Below are 18521 nucleotides of genomic sequence, written 5' to 3'. Positions count from 1 at the left end.
TATAGGAACCGGATCGCGTTTGGTAATTTCAGGCCTGCACACCACAGGCCCAGCGGCTGGCCGGGCGGCTCCCGTAGAATTCAGGACACTCACCCTGCTGCCCGGTCCCCTCGCCTCACGGTGGCCCCTGTGAATGGAGGCCTGGGACGTGGGCGGAATCCACCGGCCCTTTGAGGGCCTCTTTCTCTGGGGCCCCGGGCCGGGCCGCCTCCTCCCTCGGGCACAAACACAGCAGGCGGTTTTGTGAAGAGCTTTTTAGTAGCTAAATACGGCACCATGTGTTCCAAGGGCAATATAAATTACAGTATGCAAAACTCACTGACTGGCTGAGGTAAAACACGCTGTTCCTGCCTCACATCACCATGAGGGGAAACACACAGATATTCTTAAAAACATCTCGCTTATAAAAAACGTCCCCTACAAAGGCCTCCTGAGAGGGGCCGGGAGGCTCAGCCGCGGCCCGCTGCCCCCCCACCCCGGCCCGCCCGCTGCGGGCCGCGCCCCGCCCCCACTACTGGCCCAGGGCCTTGTCCAGGTTGTTCTTGATGGTGTCCAGGAAGTCCGAGGTGTTCAGGAAGTGCTCGTTCAGCTTCACGCTGCCGAGAGAACACCGTTCACGTGAGGCGCGGCTCCAGCCTGGGTCGGGCAGAGCCTGAACTTGGGCACCCGAGGAGCTGCCCTCCCGTGCCCGTGGGGCGTGGCACGCCCAGGCCGCTCGGCAAAGGTTGCCTAGAGCCCGTCGCCAAAGGGCCACACAACTTCAGACGCTTGTACAGACGGGGACGGCAAGGCTCTGAGCCCCTAGCCTCGGGGATGGGGGCAAACTCACAGGGTCTCAGGGCTGTGGACCTGGCCCACCCCAGGCCCCTGGCAGCTAAGCTGACCTGAGGATGAGGAGCGGGGAGGTGCCTCTAAGAGGGTCCTCTGGCTTCTTCCCACCCAGGGAAGAAGGTCCCAGAAGGCCAGCCCCTCCCTCTGCCACCAGCCACGCACTTGCTGAGGCCATGGATGCAGCCCGCCAGGTCCTTGGTCATGGCTCCGCTCTCCACCGTCTGGACACACACCTTCTCCAGGGTCTGTGCAAACCTGCAGGGGACGGGCCAGAGTGAGGCCCCGGCGATACAGAGCCCGCCCAGAAGCTGCCCTGGGCCAGCTCAGGCCCCTCCCTCTCCGCTCACCTGATGAGGTCCTGGTTCCCATCCAGCTTCCCCCGGTGCTCCAGGCCACGCGTCCAGGCAAAGATGCTGGCGATGGGGTTGGTGCTGGTAGGCCGGCCCTGGGGGCGGGGGTCGTAGGGGGATCGGGAGCCGAACCGGCCGACAAGGGGGCCACCCGGACGCGACCGCCCACCCGTAGGCTGACGGGTCAGCCCCATCCCCCCAGCCCTCAGGGCGAGTGGGTTCTGAGCCCCCGGGACAGATGGGCACGCGACCACAGTCCCTACACTCACCTTCTGGTGCTCCCTATAATGGCGGGTGACCGTCCCGTGAGCGGCCTCAGCCTCGATGGTCTTCCCATCTGGGCAGACCAGCACAGACGTCATCAGGCCGAGGGAGCCAAAGCCTGAAGAGTGGAAAGACCCTCCGTTCGGTGCCGGCACCCACCCTCCTCAGACCACCGGGGTTGAGTCCCCCTGCCCTTCTGCTGGGAGGAGACCCCCTCAGCTCGTGACCCACAACGGCACCCAGGAGGACAGCCACCGTTTCGGGCTTGCCCACCCTTGTCGTGGGTCTCTAGAGCCCAGCACAGGGCAGGGGGGCGTTCAAAGGTGGCTATCATCAGCCTAGTAACATACATCTGGGTTCCCAGAGCCTGGGGCCCCCAGAGCCCACGACCCCAGGACTTCTGCCCACCCAGCCTGGCTCACAACCGCACGGTTCGTTCACGCAGAAAGCAGAAAGCCTGCCACCAGCTACATCACAACGATCCCTCTGTGTGCCTCTCTTGCAGGCTACTTTAAAGCTTTGTGTGTGACTTATCTCCAAATTCTCCCAAATCCAGACGTCAACCTTTTCTATTGTCAAGGTCTCCTGGGCTTCAAAAGCACCCCATGGCACCAAAATAAGAACTGTGTAGGTCCCAAGAAAGAAAAAGCGAAAAACTTCTCCAGGAAAATTCATTGTCTGAGAAGTTCTGCTGCTGAGACTCGGGAAGGGGTCCCTTCTCCACGTTTCCTGGACCTTCGCACTCACCCATTCCTTGTTTACTTAAGGGCAACTTTCATGCCTCTCTCTTGTCTGCTATGGCTTCTCGTCCTTCCATCCGAGATAGGAATTGTTCTAGTAAGAGGACTACTGCCACACTTATTGAAATAAAGGCCAAGGTTTTATGAAACGTCAGGAATTCTCATGCATTCTCCTTGCAACCCCGGGGTGGGCGTCACCTTCCTTCTCGGGAGCTGGACCTCAAACCATCTCACGTACCCTTGTTTCTCTTCCACTCTCTGCTCTACACGTTGTCTACTCCCTACTCTTGTGGGGGCGCTGCTCTTGTGCCCAACACAACTGGGCTATTTCTTCTTTTCCTTTTTTAAGATTTTACTTTAGAATTCTATTCTATTCTATTCTATTTTTCGAGAGAGAGAGAGAGTGCACGCAAGTAGGGAGAGGGGCAGAGAGAGAGAGGATCTCCGGCAGGCTCCAGGCCCAGCATGGAGCCAGACGCAGGGCTCAATCCCACGACTGTGAGATCATAACCTGAGATGAAATCAAGAGTCAGGCACTTAACCAACTGAGCCACCCAGGCCCCCTGAGATTTTATTTCTTAAGTCATCTCTACACCCAGCTTGAGGCAGGAAACCACAATCCCTGAGATCAAGAGTTGCCTGCTCTTCTGACTGAGCCAGCCGGGCACAATCGGGCTATTTCTTATGGCTACTTCTCTAACGGTCTCGTCCATGCTTTATGTTGCAATCTGAATTATCTCTTAGAGGACGCTCTAGGGCTTGGGGCTCTGCCGTCTTCCCCAGTATTCTCCTACAGCCAACAGGTTGACTGTGCAAAACGAATTCTCTGTAATTCGAAACGTACCCAGTTGTGCTCAAAACCATTTTTCTACTGGAGCCAACCCTGGCCCAAACCTGGAGGCACAGTCGCTTGGCTTCGTGGACAGGAACAACCTCAGAGCTGACGCACCTGGCCCCTTAGAACTTGAATTCCTAGGTTCTCCTTTTTCTGTAACAGCAGCCTTAGTAATACACCAGTCCGAACCTAATTGGTGACCCTTCCTCCCTCAGATGCCGGAGAGCTCCTGCCCCCTGCTGTCCACGGGGAACCCTGCAATGAGGCGGCCGGCCCCAGTCCCGCTGCCACACTGGACACATTTTCTACGAAGGGGGTCTGAAAATCCCCCCAGCCAGAGAAGACCGACAATCCACCCCTTGGGGAACAGGTGCTCCCAGCATACCCTGGGCCAGGATGTCCGACTGCACATCTCCGTCGTAGTTCTTGCAGGCCCACACGAAGCCGCCTGAAGACTTGAGGACCTGAGCCACCATGTCATCGATGAGCCGGTGCTCGTACCAGATCTTATTCTTGTCGAAGTCGGTCTTATAGTGCCTGGGAGCAAAAGGGCCGGTTGTGGGGAGAGGGCGGGAGGCTGCCAGGTTGAGGATCTCTCCTCGAGCCGAGCCGAAAGCCCTGGGACGGCGGCCTCCCCGTAGGACAGGGGCCCGGGGGGACAGGAGAGAAGGGCTGTGGGATCCCTGGGAAGGGATAAAGGGAGAGGCTGTTACTTGTCAAAGATTTCCTGGAAGATGTCCTTGAAGCGCCCGTCGTAGGCTTTCAGGATGGTGTTCTTGGTGCTCATGTACAGCGGCCACTTCTTCTGGATGGCGTACTGGAAGCAGCTGTGCGCAAAACCCGAGATGGACTGCGGGGGGAGAGAGGTCCCTGGCGTGGGGCCCGGCCGGCCCGCGGGCTATCAGCCCTCCCTGGGCTCCCCAGGTCTTAGGCCGTGCGGCTGGGGTAAAGCTAACTCCCGCAGCCCACCTGCCCGTCTCTAGAGTTGATGGCGCGTCCCAGCCTATCCTCTCTGAGCCCTCCGTGACTGGCTCAGAGAGGGTCATGTGAGCCAGGCCTGGAACTTTCACTGGAACCAGGAGCAAAAGAGGCTCTTTTCTGACAGGGTAACCAAGTCGGCAGGGGTAAGCCGGGAGCTGCCGGTGGTCACTGGTCACAGCCTGAGAATGAGGCCAACCGCAGAAGGAACGAAAAGCCAAGAGACGGGGAAGGGGAAAAGACTGCTTATCCAGCTTGCTTAAGCCAAGAGCCCAGACAACTAACACGCCCCCAGAGGTGTGTCAGGGAGTGGGTGCAGGGGCATCTGGCTAAGCGGGGGTCTGTCTTCCAGCCTCACTCCACACCAGGTCCACAGCAGGTCCCCCCGAAACATAGCCAAGATGCACTGGTCCCCCCGAAACACAGCCAAGATGCATTGGCTCACGGGCCTCGGACCTTCCTCAAGCCACTGACGCGGGAGTAGTGAGCATCACCAACCCGAAGCGGCCCCAGAGGGAGGAGGGAACGCAGGAGCCACCCGCCAGGGCCTCACCTCATCCGTGTTGTACATGCCCATCCCCACGCCGCCGGCAGGGAAATTGAACACTTCCCACTCCTTAGCGCCACTGCCATCCTTCGGGGAGAAGACGATCTTGAACGTGCCGGCCCGGTCGACCACAAAGTCTGTGGCCTTGTACTGCAGAGACAAGAGCACGGCTCGGGCCAGGGGTTCCGAGCGAGGGGCCCAGGCCAGGAAGAGCCAAGTCCCGCCTCCTGCCGTGGCCAACCTGGTCGCCATGGGCGTGCCTGCCAATGGTGATGGGCTTGGTCCAGCCGGGGACGAGGCGTGGGATGTTTTTGCAGATGATGGGTTCCCGGAAGACGGTCCCCCCAAGGATGTTTCGGATGGTTCCATTGGGACTCTTCCACATCTTCTTCAGCTTGAATTCTAGGAGGATAGAGGTAAAGGGACCCCACTGCAGCCCCCGCCTTCCAACCAAAATCTGAACCCTAAGCAAGAACGCAGCCAGGTGGGAGCCCTAAAAATCACCCTGGGGAAGGTCTAAAAGATAAGTATGTGGGCTCTGGGACCATACTTCTTTCTTTTTTTTTTTTTTTTTTAATGTTTATTTCTTTTTGAGAGAGAGACAGACAGAGTGAGAGCAGGGGAGGGGCAGAGAGAGAGGGAGACACAGAATCCGAAGCAGGCTCCAGGCTCCAGGCCGTTAGCACAGAGCCCGACGCGGGGCTCGAACCCATAACTGTGAGATCATGACCCGAGCCAAAGTCGGACACTCAACCGACTGAGCCACCCAGGCGCCCCTCTGGGATCAGATTTCTTGGGTTCAAGGTCCAAACTCACCTGTAACTGTGAGTTTTATGCCAGTGAGTTAACCTGAGCTATAAAATGAAATTACTGATAAAAATACCTAGCATCTTGGGTTGCTGTCAGGATTAAATAAACCTCTATGTAAAGTGCCTAGAACAGTGCCTGGCACATCGGGGCTCCTTCAGCTAGTGTATTTTTCCCGCGTCATGCGTGGACGTAGCTCGGTCTGATGAACTCTGGCAGTATGGCGTCTCGCTGGACAGAGGCCAGAAGACCAGAGGGCAGGCCTCAGTACTGCCACGAACCGTGGAGTCCAGCCCACGTTACCGGGACTGTTGGCTCTCTACTTCCTTCTCCATAAAACAGGGGTACAGAAATCCCAGGGTTCAGGAGAAATGAAAAGAAACCCCACAAAGAAGAGCTTAGCACTTAAATGATCCCAATGCCCTAGGGTCAGGTACAAACCCGAAAGACGGAAGAAGGTCTGGAGTGTTTGGAAAGGTGCTTCGAATGCTTCCTTCCAGCTCCCTCGTGCCGTGGGACGCAGGCAGAGAGAAAGAGCTCTGCACACCCCTGAGCGACCCTTTCTCGAATTTTCCAAACGTGGCCCCTTTATCCACGTACTGGTGCCATTGTTTCGGGAAACCCTCAAAAGTGCTCCCCAGAAGCAGGGACCAGCAGCCGGTCCAAGCCTGGTGAGCGCACCTCTCTGAGACCCCTCCGCGGCCGCAGGGGGCAGGGGACAGACCCGCAAGGCCAAGACAGCGGCAAGACACTAGCGACGCTCCCTAGAGCCCGCTGCAGCTCTGAAAGATACAAGCTGACACGCGGCACTCCGCTGGCCAGAGGTGGCCCCAAGGTGTCTCTGTAAACCTGCCTGCAGGACAGTCCAGGAGGCGAGAGGGGCGCCCGAGGAGGCTGCCCTTCCTCTGACGGCTTCAGCAACGTGTCTGTGGCCCACGACACCTACTGGTGCTGGCCAGAGCCGCGCGGCACAGCAGCAATGCCACGGGCCTGGATTCCACTCTGCCGCACCCCACGTGGGTGCCAGCCCCTCACCGGCCCTCCCAGCCTCCTCTGCAGGAAACCCCACGGCCCCAACGCCTCCCGCGAAGTCGCAGGGAGACGGGGTTCGTGTCGCGGCCCCCACGCCCCCAGCCCACCTGCCTCCGCACCCTCACACCTTCCACACGGGCCTCATCGGGGGTGATGGTGGCGCACTTCACAGCCACACTGTACTTCTGGGTGGCCAGTGCGGAGTCTACGGTGACCTGGTCGTTGGTCTGGTCACGGTTTGGGAGCCCCAGGTCGAAATACTTGAGCTGGACATCCACGTGCGGCAGGATGAGCTAGAAACAGATGACCAGGGCAAGGCATCAGCCCAGATGACTGTGACTCAGGGGCACGAGGGGGCCTGCGCGGGGGCTGAACACCCACTTTGGGAGGGAACTACCTTCTCCTTGATGAACTGCCAGATGATCCGGGTCATCTCATCGCCGTCCATCTCCACCACCGGCTTCGCCACCTTGATCCTCTTGTCGGCATCTAGAACCGGGCAACACGGCGCATCATACCTCTGGGGGAGGGGGGGTGTTCTGGGCGAGCTCCTCTCCTCCCCCGCGGGCTCTGCCCTTCACCCAGGAGAGCAGTGTCAGCCAGGGCTCGGTTACCCACACTCACTCCCCCTCGGCAGGACCAGCTCCCGGGCCGGGCCGCCTGGGGGGGGGGGGGGGACCCAGACCCCCCACTGAGGAGGGCCAGCTAGGACTGAAAGATGGTGGCCTGAATCTGAAGGCAGAGGAGCCCAAGAGCCAGAGGTCCAGAGCCAAGCAGGGCCACCTGTCCGGGAGCAAGTAGGGGAGGGAATGCCTACAGGCTGTCGCCACCCAGTTCCGAGGGCAGGCGCTGTGGCCCAACCCCAGCGATTCTGTGAGTTTCCTCGTAACCTTGTTACAAGAGTCCGACTAAATCTAAGCGGGGACGGAAACTGTACTCGCACCTCCTCTGTGCCTGACGTGGTCCCCTATCCCCTTTGCGTGATTCCTTTTCATCCTCAAACCACTCCCAAAGGGAATATGGCTATCGCCACTTTAGGTGCGCCTGGGTGGCTCTGTCGGTTCAGCGTCTGACTTCGGCTCAGATCACGATCTCACGGCTCGTGGGTTGGAGCCCCGTGTCGGGCTCTGCACCGACAGTTCAGAGCCTGGAGCCTGCTTCAGATTCTGTGTCTCCCTCTCCCTCTCTGCCCCTCCCCTGCTTGTGCTCTGGTCTCTGTCTCTCAAAAATAAATAAACACTAAAAAAATTTTTTTAATGTGGTGCAACTGAGGCTCGGAGAGTTTGCCAGCTTCCTGCCAAAGGTGACACAGCTTGAGGACAACAGAGCTACCAGGATTCACACTTTCTCAGCGGCAAGCAGAGGCTTAGGGCACCCAGAATGGAACTCCGAACCCTTGATCCAAGCTGGCAGGCTGGCCAGTCCTGCCGGAGAAGCATCAAAGGTCCAAAGCGACAGTGGAGGAGGACAGGAGCCGGGCGGGGGAGGCTCTTCAAGGAAAGTCTGACTCATGAGGAAAACCAACAGTCTGGGAAATGAATTCCAAAGAAAACTCAAGAAAATGACCCATCCAATTAAATCAGTGCAGGCTACCTTGAGCGAGACTTGTTGAACCTTAGCCTGTAGCACGGAGGTACCCACGGCCTGGGAAGAAACAGCCCCTGCAGAGTAGGGAGGGCAACAAGACAGGTGCAAAACCTACAGCCGGGCCTCGACCATCAGAAGGCTCGCTCACCGCTGACACCCGGGCCGGAGTGAGACAGCTGAGAACTGACTGGGCTCTGTCCCCAGCAGAGCCCCCTCCGCCCTCGCTTAGGGCCCATTTACTCTTAGGTTACGCACAATCCTTACAGATGTCGTGGATCTTCTGCCTCACCAGACACGAGACGGCCAATCAGAAGAAAGGATTAGGATGTTCACTTAAAAACACCAACGGTCAGAAGCAGTGACATCTGCTAGGTGGAGAGCAAGGAACGGACGTCTACGAAAAGCAGGCCCTGACACTGAAAAAGCATGACCACCTAAGCACGTTTAAAACAGAAGTGACTGGGGCGCCTGGGTGGCTCAGTCGGTTAAGCGTGACTTCAGCTCAGGTCGCGATTTCTCAGTTCATGGGTTCGAGCTCCGCATCGGGCTCTGTGCTGACAGCTTGGAGCCTGGAGCGGGCTTGCGATTCTGTCTCCCTCTCTCTCTAACCTCCCCCCCCCCAACCCCCGCGCTCACGCACACGCGCGCACATGTTCTTTCCCTCTCTCTCTCTCTCTCAAAAGTAAATAAACATTAAAAAATTTTAAAACAGAAGTGACCAAAACCCAACAGATCCCCACATATCACTGCCCTACAACACACACCACAGCCATGACTCGTGCTGACCTCCCCAACCCACTAAGAAAAAGGTGAATTATGTGCAGCGAAGGCAAACACAGACTCCAAACATTCCATTCCCTGGAGGACAAGGTGAGCTCAGCCGGCACCTCTCCGCCCCCCTTTCCAGGAGGCACAGGGGCCTTTGGACCCAAGCCGCAGAATTCCTTCACCTTTCCGGGCTGGAAGCCTTGAGTGGAAAGGGCTTTAGGACTCGCAGAAAGTCTACTGGGCCACTGAAGAGCTAGCTTCATTTTGTTTTAATTTTTTTTTTTTTTTTTATGTTTATCTTTGAGAGAGACAGAGCATGCGCAGGGGAGGGGCAGAGAGAGGGAGACAGAGAATCCAAAGCAGGTTCCACACCAAGGAGATTCGGTGCCAAGCCCGATGCAGGGCTCAAACTCAAGAAACCGTGAGACCATGACCTGAGTTGAAATCAAGAGTAGGACGCTTAACCAACTGAGCCAGCCGGGTGCCCCAAGCTAGCTTAGTTTTTAAGAGCATCTCCTATGAGTTAATGTCATGAGAGCTAATCAAGGTTGTTTTAACGTACTGAAGCTACCATAATCATAATCCCTAAGGAGAATTCATTTGTGGCCAGTCTTAAAGGTTTCTGCCTCGCTGGGCTCCACTCAAGTTTTGGGCTTCAGACCCAGCAGCCTGTGGGCTGTGGGCTCCACACCTGCTCCATCTGGGAGTTCAATGTCACGATCATAGCAGGCAGCCCTCCCTGTGGTGCCTGCAGGTGTCAAACCCTCAGAGACCACAGGGCCCACTTATTTACAACCAGGTGCTAAGCACCTCTTCCTGAAACACCAAAAAATATAATAGTTCCTGGCCTAAAGGAGTGAGTATGAAAGGGAAAACCTACAGATAACGGAGAGAGAGCAAGCAGCCCAGTTATCAAAGTCAGGAGCACAGCCTCCTTGAAAGGGCCCTTCCCAGAACCGGGGGCGTGGGGGACACGGAAGCCAAAGCAGCAGAGACTCCTGATTGGCTCACGCAGCGATTTTAAAAAAGCATATTCAGGGGCGCGTGGGTGGCTCAGTCTGTCGAGCGTCTGACTTCAGCTCAGGTCATGATCTCACAGTCCGTGGGTTCGAGCCCCACGTCGGGCTCTGTGCTGACAGCTCAGAGCCTGGAGCCTGCTTCCGATTCTGTGTCTCCCTCTCTCTCTGCCCCTCCCCCGCTCATGCTCGGTCTTCTCTCTGTCTCAAAAATAAATAAAAACATTAAAAAAAATAAAAAATTTAAAAAAAAAAGCATATTCATTGGTGACCAAGGTTTTAAAATCAGGCGATTTCAACAACACAACAACAACAAAAACCAATTAATAAAGGGGCAAAGGACTGGAATCGACATCTCTCCAAAAAAAACGATATATAAAAGACCAATAAGCGTATGAAAAGTTGTCCCACAGCACTCATCGTTAGGGAAATGCAAATCAAAATCACCATGAGATACCACCTCACACCCACAAGGACGGCTGCCAACAAAACCAAAACCAAACCAAAAACCCCAAAACCGAAAACAACAAGTGTTGGTGAGCATGTGGAGAAGCTGGAACCCTTGTGCCCGGCTGGTGAGAATGGACAGTGCGGCAGCTGCTACGGAAGACGGTGTGGTGCTTCCTCAAAAAATCAAAGATGGAACCGCCATATTGGTCGGCGGTCCCACTTCTGGATATCTATCCAAAATAAGTAAAAGCAGGGTCTCAAAGAAATATCCGTACACCCTCGTCCACAGCAGAATTACTCACAATAGGCAAGAGGTGGAAACAACTCCAGTGTCCCTCAAGGAACGAAGGGAAAAACAGAATGTGGTATGAGCCTTCGAGAGAACAGGACTCTGGAAACGGATCTAGGAGGGCTAAGAAAAACGTCCCTCCGAAAGGTTAAACGATGTTCACAATTTCGAGCTTCTCCCAGACTGGGCTCCCCGCCACTTAAATGTGGATGTACTTGCTCAGAAATTGAAAACGGAAGTGCCGCCATTGTGAGCAACAGCGATGGGTCTGGACCTACCTCAATAGCGTTTGCTGCTCATTCTTTCGTCTCAAATTCCACAAAACCAGTTGCCCTTGGGATGGCCAGCAGACCTATACTGTGGCATACTCATATAAACAACACGGCCACATTTCCCACACACTTTCAATCCAGCGACGATGAACATTTCTGAACTCTTAAAATAAATTAGAAGCAGTGACAAATAGGCAAGGAATTCATAACCACATGGCCTAAGCTTTGCGCAATTCCCGTACCTTACCCAGAAAGTCAATACATTTTAAGTGGAGTATTTTTTACGTGGGTATGTACATAGAATGGAATATTCAGCCTTAAAAATTAGCAAGATGCAGACACAAGCCACAGCAACAGCAGGGATAAACCTTGAGGACAGTATGTGAAGAGTAAGCCAGTCACAAAAAGAAAAATACGTCTGATTCTCCTTACATGCGGTACCTAAAAGCAGTCAAATTCACAGAAACAGAAAGTAGAATGATGGTTGCCAGCGGCTGGGGGAGGAGGGAATGGGGAGCTGTTGTTTAACGGGTACCTACAGAGTTTCGGTTTTGCAAGATGCTGAAGCTCTGGGGGTTGGTTGTCCAACAGCGAGAAAGTATTTAACACTACTGAATGGCACGCTTACAAATGGCTAGGACAGGAAATTTGTGTTATGCGGTATTTTTACCACAATAAAAATAAGAAATAACGGTTTTTAAGTTTTTAAAAATCTAAATCAGTCAAGGGGCGCACCTGGGTGGCTGAGTCAGCCAAGCGACCCGCTTCGGCTCGGGTCGTGATCTCGCGGTCCGTGAGTTCGAGCCCCGCGTCGGGCTCTGTGCTGACAGCTCAGAGCCTGGAGGCTGCTTCACATTCTGTCTCCGGCTCTCCTCTGCCCCTCCCCTGCTCACACTCTGTCTCTCTGTCTCTCTCTCTCTCTCTCAAATATAAAATAAACGCTTAAAAAATTTTAATCTAAACCAGTCAAAACAAAAGCAACCCAGGAGATTTTACACAAAGATTCCAGGCCTATCGCGTACCCTCCAGAGGACACAGGCCCCAAGGCAGCAGAGTGGGAGACCTTGTGTGTGGTTCAGCCAATACGGCAGAGCCACCCCCATCGTCCACCCCTCTCTGGGTGACAAGAGATGACGAACAATCTGAAACCCAAGGAACAGCACGGGGGTCTCCCTGAAAGCTTCCAAGGGACAGCCACCGTGACATTTTCAGATGACATGTTGCACACTGGCCTCTTGGCCAGAGTGTGGGATGGAGTTACACCAGTCCACAGGGAGTCCGGGAGGCCAACTCTCCTCCCGGTCTGGGATTCCGAGCACCCAACACCAAGTAAGGATTTCAAAACCCGGCGCCCGTTTCAGGATCGGCCTGCTGCCCCAAACTCAAGGCTAAAGGTCCCTCCCAAGATGGCCACCCCCAAGAATAAGTGCGTAACCACATGCCTGCCCTGGCTGTCAGCCAAGAAGCCGCCAAGCCGGCGTGGCCCAGCAGCATGTGGGGAGAAGCCCCCAGTTCCTGGGAGCTCAAGAAGGCAGGGCAGCAAATCTGGAAGAGATTTCCTTGGGGTCATCCTTCCCTCCTCCCCATTCCCTCACACGCACGTGCCAACCACTGAAACATCCTATCGGCTCTTCCTTCAAAATGCATCCAGAATCCAACCACTTCTTACCACCCCCAGGGCCAATAACCTTGCCAGAGTATGACTACGCCCTCCTACCAGGACCCTGAAGCCAGAATGGGCCTGTTAAAATGTAAATTGGGGGGGGAGGGGGGGGCTCCTGGGTGGCTCAGTTAGTTGAGCATGGACTTCGGCTCAGATCTCTCAGTTTGTGGGTTCCAGCCCCATGTCGGGCTCTGTGCTGACAGCTCAGAGCCTGGAGCCTCCTTCACATTCTGCGTCTCCCTCTCTCTCTGACCCTCCCTACTCACCCTCTGTCTCTGTCTCTCTCAAAACTAAACATTAAAAAAATAATTTAAAGATTAAAAAAGCTTTAAAAAAATGTAAATCAGGCCACAATACCCTTCTCAAAACCTTGCAAAACTTCTCTTTTCAGTCAGAGTAAAGGCCAAAGTCCTCAAAAATGTGTGGTCCCCACAACGCTTGACCTCATCTGTCACTGACCCCCTTCCCCTGACCTCTGCCTGGCTCGGGACTCTTCCCTCTCTGCTTCTCCCACAAGCAAAGGTGTACTCCTCCATCAGACGCTCCTCCAACAGGCTCTCCTCCATCACGCACTCCTCCATCAGACACTCCCCCATCACACATTCTGTCATCACACTCCTCCATCAGATGCTCCTCCATCAGGCTCTCCTCCATCACACACTCCTCCATCAGACACTCCTCCGTCAGACACTCCTCCATCAGACACTCCTCTCCTCCATCAGGCACTCCTCCATCACACACTCCTCCGTCAGACACTCCTCCATCAGACACTCCTCCGTCAGACACTCCTCCATCAGACACTCCTCTCCTCCATCAGGCTCTCCTCCATCACACACTCCTCCGTCAGACACTCCTCCATCAGACACTCCTCTCCTCCATCAGGCACTCCTCCATCAGACACTCTTCTCCTCCATCAGACACTCCTCCATCAGGCGCTCCTACCATCAGACGCTCCTCCATCAGACACTCCTCTCCTCCATCAGACACTCCTCCATCAGGCGCTCCTCCATCAGACGCTCCTCCATCAGACACTCCTCTCCTCCATCAGACACTCCTCCATTAGACACTCCCCCATCAGACACTCCTCCATCAGGCGCTCCTCCATCAGGCACTCCTCTCCTCCATCAGACACTCCTCCATCAGGCGCTCCTCCATCAGACGCTCCTCCATCAGACGCTCCTCCATCAGACACTCCTCTCCTCCATTAGACACTCCCCCATCAGACACTCCTCCATCAGGCTCTCCTCCATCAGACACTCCTCTCCTCCATCAGACACTCCTCCATCAGGCGCTCCTCCATCAGACGCTCCTCCATCAGACACTCCTCTCCTCCATCAGACACTCCTCCATCAGGCGCTCCTCCATCAGACGCTCCTCCATCAGACACTCCTCTCCTCCATCAGACACTCCTCCATTAGACACTCCCCCATCAGACACTCCTCCATCAGGCACTCCTCCATCAGACACTCCTCTCCTCCATCAGACACTCCTCCATCAGGCGCTCCTCCATCAGACGCTCCTCCATCAGACACTCCTCTCCTCCATTAGACACTCCCCCGTCAGACACTCCTCCATCAGACACTCTCTCCTCCATCAGACACTCCTCCATCAGACACTCCTCCATCAGGCTCTCCTCCATCAGACACTCCTCTCCTCCATCAGACACTCCTCCATCAGACACTCCTCTCCTCCATCAGACACTCCTCCATCAGACACTCCTCCATCAGGCTCTCCTCCATCAGACACTCCTCTCCTCCATCAGACGCTCCTCCATCAGACACTCCTCTCCTCCATCAGACACTCCTCCATTAGACACTCCCCCATCAGACACTCCTCCATCAGGCACTCCTCCATCAGACACTCCTCTCCTCCATCAGACACTCCTCCATCAGGCTCTCCTCCATCACGCACTCCTCCATCAGACACTCTTCTCCTCCATCAGACACTCCTCCATCAGACACTCCTCCATCAGACGCTCCTCCATCAGACACTCCTCTCCTCCATCAGACACTCCCCCATCAGACACTCCTCCATCAGGCACTCCTCCATCAGACACTCCTCTCCTCCATCAGACACTCCTCCATCAGACACTCCTCCATCAGGCTCTCCTCCATCAGGCACTCCTCCATCAGACACTCCTCCATCACGCATTCCTCCATCAGGTACTCCTCCATCACGCATTCCTCCATCAGGCACTCCTCCATCAGACACTCCTCTCCTCCATCAGACACTCCTCCATCAGGCACTCCTCCATCAGACACTCCTCCATCAGGCTCTCCTCCATCAGACACTCCTCCATCACACACTCCTCCATCAGGCTCTCCTCCATCAGACACTCCTCCATCAGATACTCCTCCATCAGACACTCCTCCATCAGGCTCTCCTCCATCACGCACTCCTCCATCAGACACTCCATCAGGCTCTCCTCCATCACGCACTCCTCCATCAGACACTCCATCAGGCTCTCCTCCATCACGCACTCCTCCATCAGACACTCCTCCATCAGGCTCTCCTCCATCAGGCACTCCTCCATCAGACGCTCCTCCATCAGACACTCCTCCATCAGACACTCCTCCATCAGGCACTCCTCCATCAGACACTCCTCCATCAGGCACTCCTCCATCAGACACTCCTCCATCAGGCTCTCCTCCATCAGACACTCCTCTCCTCCATCAGGCACTCCTCCATCAGACACTCCTCCATCAGGCTCTCCTCCATCAGACACTCCTCTCCTCCATCAGGCACTCCTCCATCAGACACTCCTCCATCAGGCTCTCCTCCATCAGACACTCCTCCATCACGCACTCCTCCATCACACATTCCTCTCCTCCATCAGACACTCCTCTCCTCCATCAGGCTCTCCTCCATCAGACACTCCTCTCCTCCATCACACACTCCTCCATCAGACGCTCCTCCATCACACACTCCTCCGTCAGACGCTCCTCCATCAGACACTCCTCCATCACGCACTCCTCCATCACACATTCCTCTCCTCCATCAGACACTCCTTCATCACGGCCTTGGCACCTGTTGGCCATAACCAAATGGCCTGTTTCCTTTGTTCCTTCGGTGCCTCTTCAAGGAGGTCTTTTCTGTGCTTCCTGACCCCCCCCAAGTCCAAACCTCCACGCACACCTTCCTGGCCTCTTGGTTCTCCATACGCCATGCTAGCCAACTTCTACCTTTTTACTAACGGTCCCCACATTAGCATTTAAGCTCCACCCGGGCAGAAATCTTTGCCTCTTACTCCTGGCTCTGTCCCCAGCACCTTCACGTGCCTGGCACACAGCAGAAGCACGATAGTTGTTGAAGTCACGGATGAATGTCAAGCTACAGTCTATTTGGTCGATAGTAAGGGCTGCCCTGCCCCCACCTCCTGTTGGGATGAAATGTGCTCCTGGGATGCACTGCCACATAGAGGCCACTGAGTTCTTACCATCAGATTGCACCAGACCAGCACAGATGTATGTATGGGACAGGGGTCTCTGCCAGGCAATGGGCAACTTGCCCTGAGAAGCTCACAATTTATACTGGTTTTTTTTTTTTTTTAATGTTTATTTTTGAGAGTGAGCGAGGGGCGGGGGACGGGGAGCTGAGAGAGAGGGAGACACAGAATCCGAAGCAGGCTCCAGGCTCCGAGTTGTCAGTGCAGAGCCTGATACGGGGCTCGATCCCACGAACCGTGAGATCATGACCTGAGCCACGATCAAGAGTCAGATGCTTAACCGACTGACCCACACAGGCGCCCCTCCACTGACATTTTAAACGTGTACACAAGTGTCAACTCCAGGGCAGGTCCCAGAGCCGGCTTCCAATAACCAGAAGGCAGTTTCCAGCACCTCATGCCCTGAATGGAACCAGTGCCAGAGGCTCCCAGCTCAACTGGAGCATCTGGGGGCAGGTCCCAGGCTTTCCAGAGACTTCTCCAAACGTTCCAGGCCTAAACATGACCACCCAAAACACCTCTGATGGGGCAGCCCTGGTCTTATCCGATGCAGTTGAAACAAGCCTCGGGGAGGAACACATAGTAACTCCCCAGGCGGGCCTCCAGAACTTTCAACAATCATTAAATAATAATCTGCCCTTGAATCTGAGAGTGCAGGCAAGTCACCAAGATCTGAAAAGTGAAGAGGCAGCGTGAGAAAAGTAAGAAGTTGCCAGGCAAGGAGTGAAGCTAAGGAAGGCCAGATAAGTCGTTCTCACAGTGAGGGCTTGGGCACAGCCCACCCTCCCCTCCACGACATCTGGCTCATCAGAACATCAGAACCGCCACCAGCCGTCGCTGGAGGCCTAGGAAATGCAAACTAGAGCCGTGGCGTTACCAAGCAGCAAAGACACCAGAGTGTTTTAGCCAAAAGAAACGTATCCGTTCCTTGTCATCAAGGGGAATGCCAAATATTCTGTCTCCGGTGGTGTTGCTGGGTGACAAGCTCGAAGAGGCCACAGCTGTAAGTCTCATGTCCAACTCAAACACTAAGCCTTCTCCCCATTAATAACCCAACCAGCTTGGGAACTTCTGGAAGGACCTACAGCTAAAAGAACTTTCTTTTTTTTTTTTTTTAACCATCAATGCAGGGGGCAAGAAGGGAGAAAATATCTTTACTCTCACGCTGTTTTGCTAGAGGTGGTTTGGGGCCTGGGGGCACTTGGAACCCTGGAGTTGCAGGGCTAACCACTTACAAGACAAATCCCAGAAGTACAAAAGCAGAAATGTCCCTTTCTCCTTGGCAGGAGAGGTGGGGGCTGGGGCCCAAGCTCTGCCCCCACCTTCGCCTCCCCAATTCTGGTCAGCTGCTCCCACACTAGTTAAAGATTACCTACCGGAACAGTAAGGCCAGGCTGCCTGGGCCCCACTCCCTCTTCCTCACTGTCCTGGCTCACTCCAAGGGGTTCCAGGCCAGGTCAGGAAAGGGGTTTCCGTGGCAACAGGCAAGAGACAGGGCCAAGGGACCTACATTCTCCCTGCCTTTTGTAGCTGGCAATGGAGAGCCACGGTCCAGGCCACATGCCACAGAGGGCAGCCTGCGAGGGTAATGGGGGTTCAGGTTAATCCTGCTTATTATGACCCGACTACTGTCTTCTTTCCTAAGCAGGGTGCTAAGGGCACCACAGAAGCAGGGAGTAACTAGTGGGGAAAGTGACATTTTGGAGCAGCTGCCCAGTCACCCCGTCTGGCAGTCGGGTGAGTGGGGCCGGCGGAGCAGCGTAGGAGCCGGCTGGCGAGAAAACGCAGGTCAGGCCAAGGAGAGGCTCCAGGATGGAGACTTAAGTGCGACGAGAGGGGTGGGGGGTGTCCAAACAAAAGGGAAAATCAAAAGCACGCTCCTCCAGCTGTCGCGTAAAAGGCTCCAAAAATAGCTGACGCGGGCCTGACAGCGAGGAGGGATTACAGCGCGCCCGGCTGAAAAGGAAAGGGAAGTGGAGGCCGTCTCCCCGCCTTTGTCTGAGCAAGGACCGCGCCGAGACCCTCCCTCTCACGGGGAGACCGGGCCTGGCGCTCCGGCCCCCTACTCGCTGGCCTGGCCCCTCCCGGGGCGCAGGGCGCGCAGGACACCCTCCGGGCCCGGGACACCCCCAGCACCCGCCACGGGAATAGCTGGGGGGGCGCGGAGCAGCCCGGAACCCCCGCCCGCGCAGGGCCGCAGGACCAGCAGCTCCCGGGCCACCAGCTGCCACCGTCCTTCAAGTCCCCGCCCCCCCCCCCGGCTCTTTGTGTGCCAACCCCGCCGTCCCCGGCCCGCGATCGCCCCGAGTCGCGCTCCCCGGTCCCCGCCCGGGAGGCCGCCACGTCGCGGTGCCGGGCGCGCGCCCCGCCCGGACCCTCCTCGTGGCACTCACAGTGGCGCCGCGGCTGCTCCTGCAAGTTGGGGCCTGTCGGGGCTGCCGGCGCCCAGGCCGGCCCGGAGCCGGAGGCCCTGCAGAGCGAGCGTACGACCCGCAGGTAGCCAGCCATCCCGCCGAGCAGGCGAGCGAACCGACCGCGGCGGGCGAGATCCGAGCGCCGGTGCTGCTCCCGGCTGCCTGGCGGCGGGCTGCCAAGGCCCTCCAGGCGCCCGGGCGCGGGCAGGGGCGGGGCGGGGCTGCCGGGGGCC

The 18521-nt window shown here is 56.1% G+C and overlaps 1 protein-coding gene across 2 annotated transcripts; it reads right to left on the bottom strand.

The window, feature by feature from the left end:
• Nucleotides 1–239: 239 nt before the first annotated feature.
• IDH2 (isocitrate dehydrogenase (NADP(+)) 2) lies at nt 240–18472 on the bottom strand. Of its 2 annotated transcripts, XM_019460267.2 has the most exons (11): nt 18268–18472; nt 6782–6873; nt 6512–6677; nt 4787–4947; nt 4552–4695; nt 3734–3870; nt 3406–3557; nt 1451–1563; nt 1179–1276; nt 994–1086; nt 240–596 (listed from the first exon to the last, which is right to left on the bottom strand). In XM_019460267.2, exons 1-11 carry the CDS (start codon nt 18380–18382, stop codon nt 512–514), a joined length of 1356 nt encoding a protein of 451 aa, XP_019315812.1. In that variant the 5' UTR covers nt 18383–18472; the 3' UTR covers nt 240–511. The 2 variants fall into 2 exon arrangements, with proteins under 2 accessions (XP_019315812.1, XP_019315813.1); XM_019460268.2 differs by lacking the exons at nt 6512–6677; nt 6782–6873; nt 18268–18472 and adding an exon at nt 5794–6404.
• Between the last annotated feature and the right edge of the window lie 49 nt (nt 18473–18521).

The sequence above is a fragment of the Panthera pardus genome, unplaced genomic scaffold (assembly GCF_024362965.1).
Source record: "Panthera pardus isolate Hobbes unplaced genomic scaffold, ASM2436296v1 HiC_scaffold_23, whole genome shotgun sequence".
Lineage (NCBI taxonomy): Eukaryota > Metazoa > Chordata > Mammalia > Carnivora > Felidae > Panthera > Panthera pardus.
Note: the sequence above shows the minus strand (reverse complement) of the source record. Positions and strands in the feature narration are given on the sequence as shown.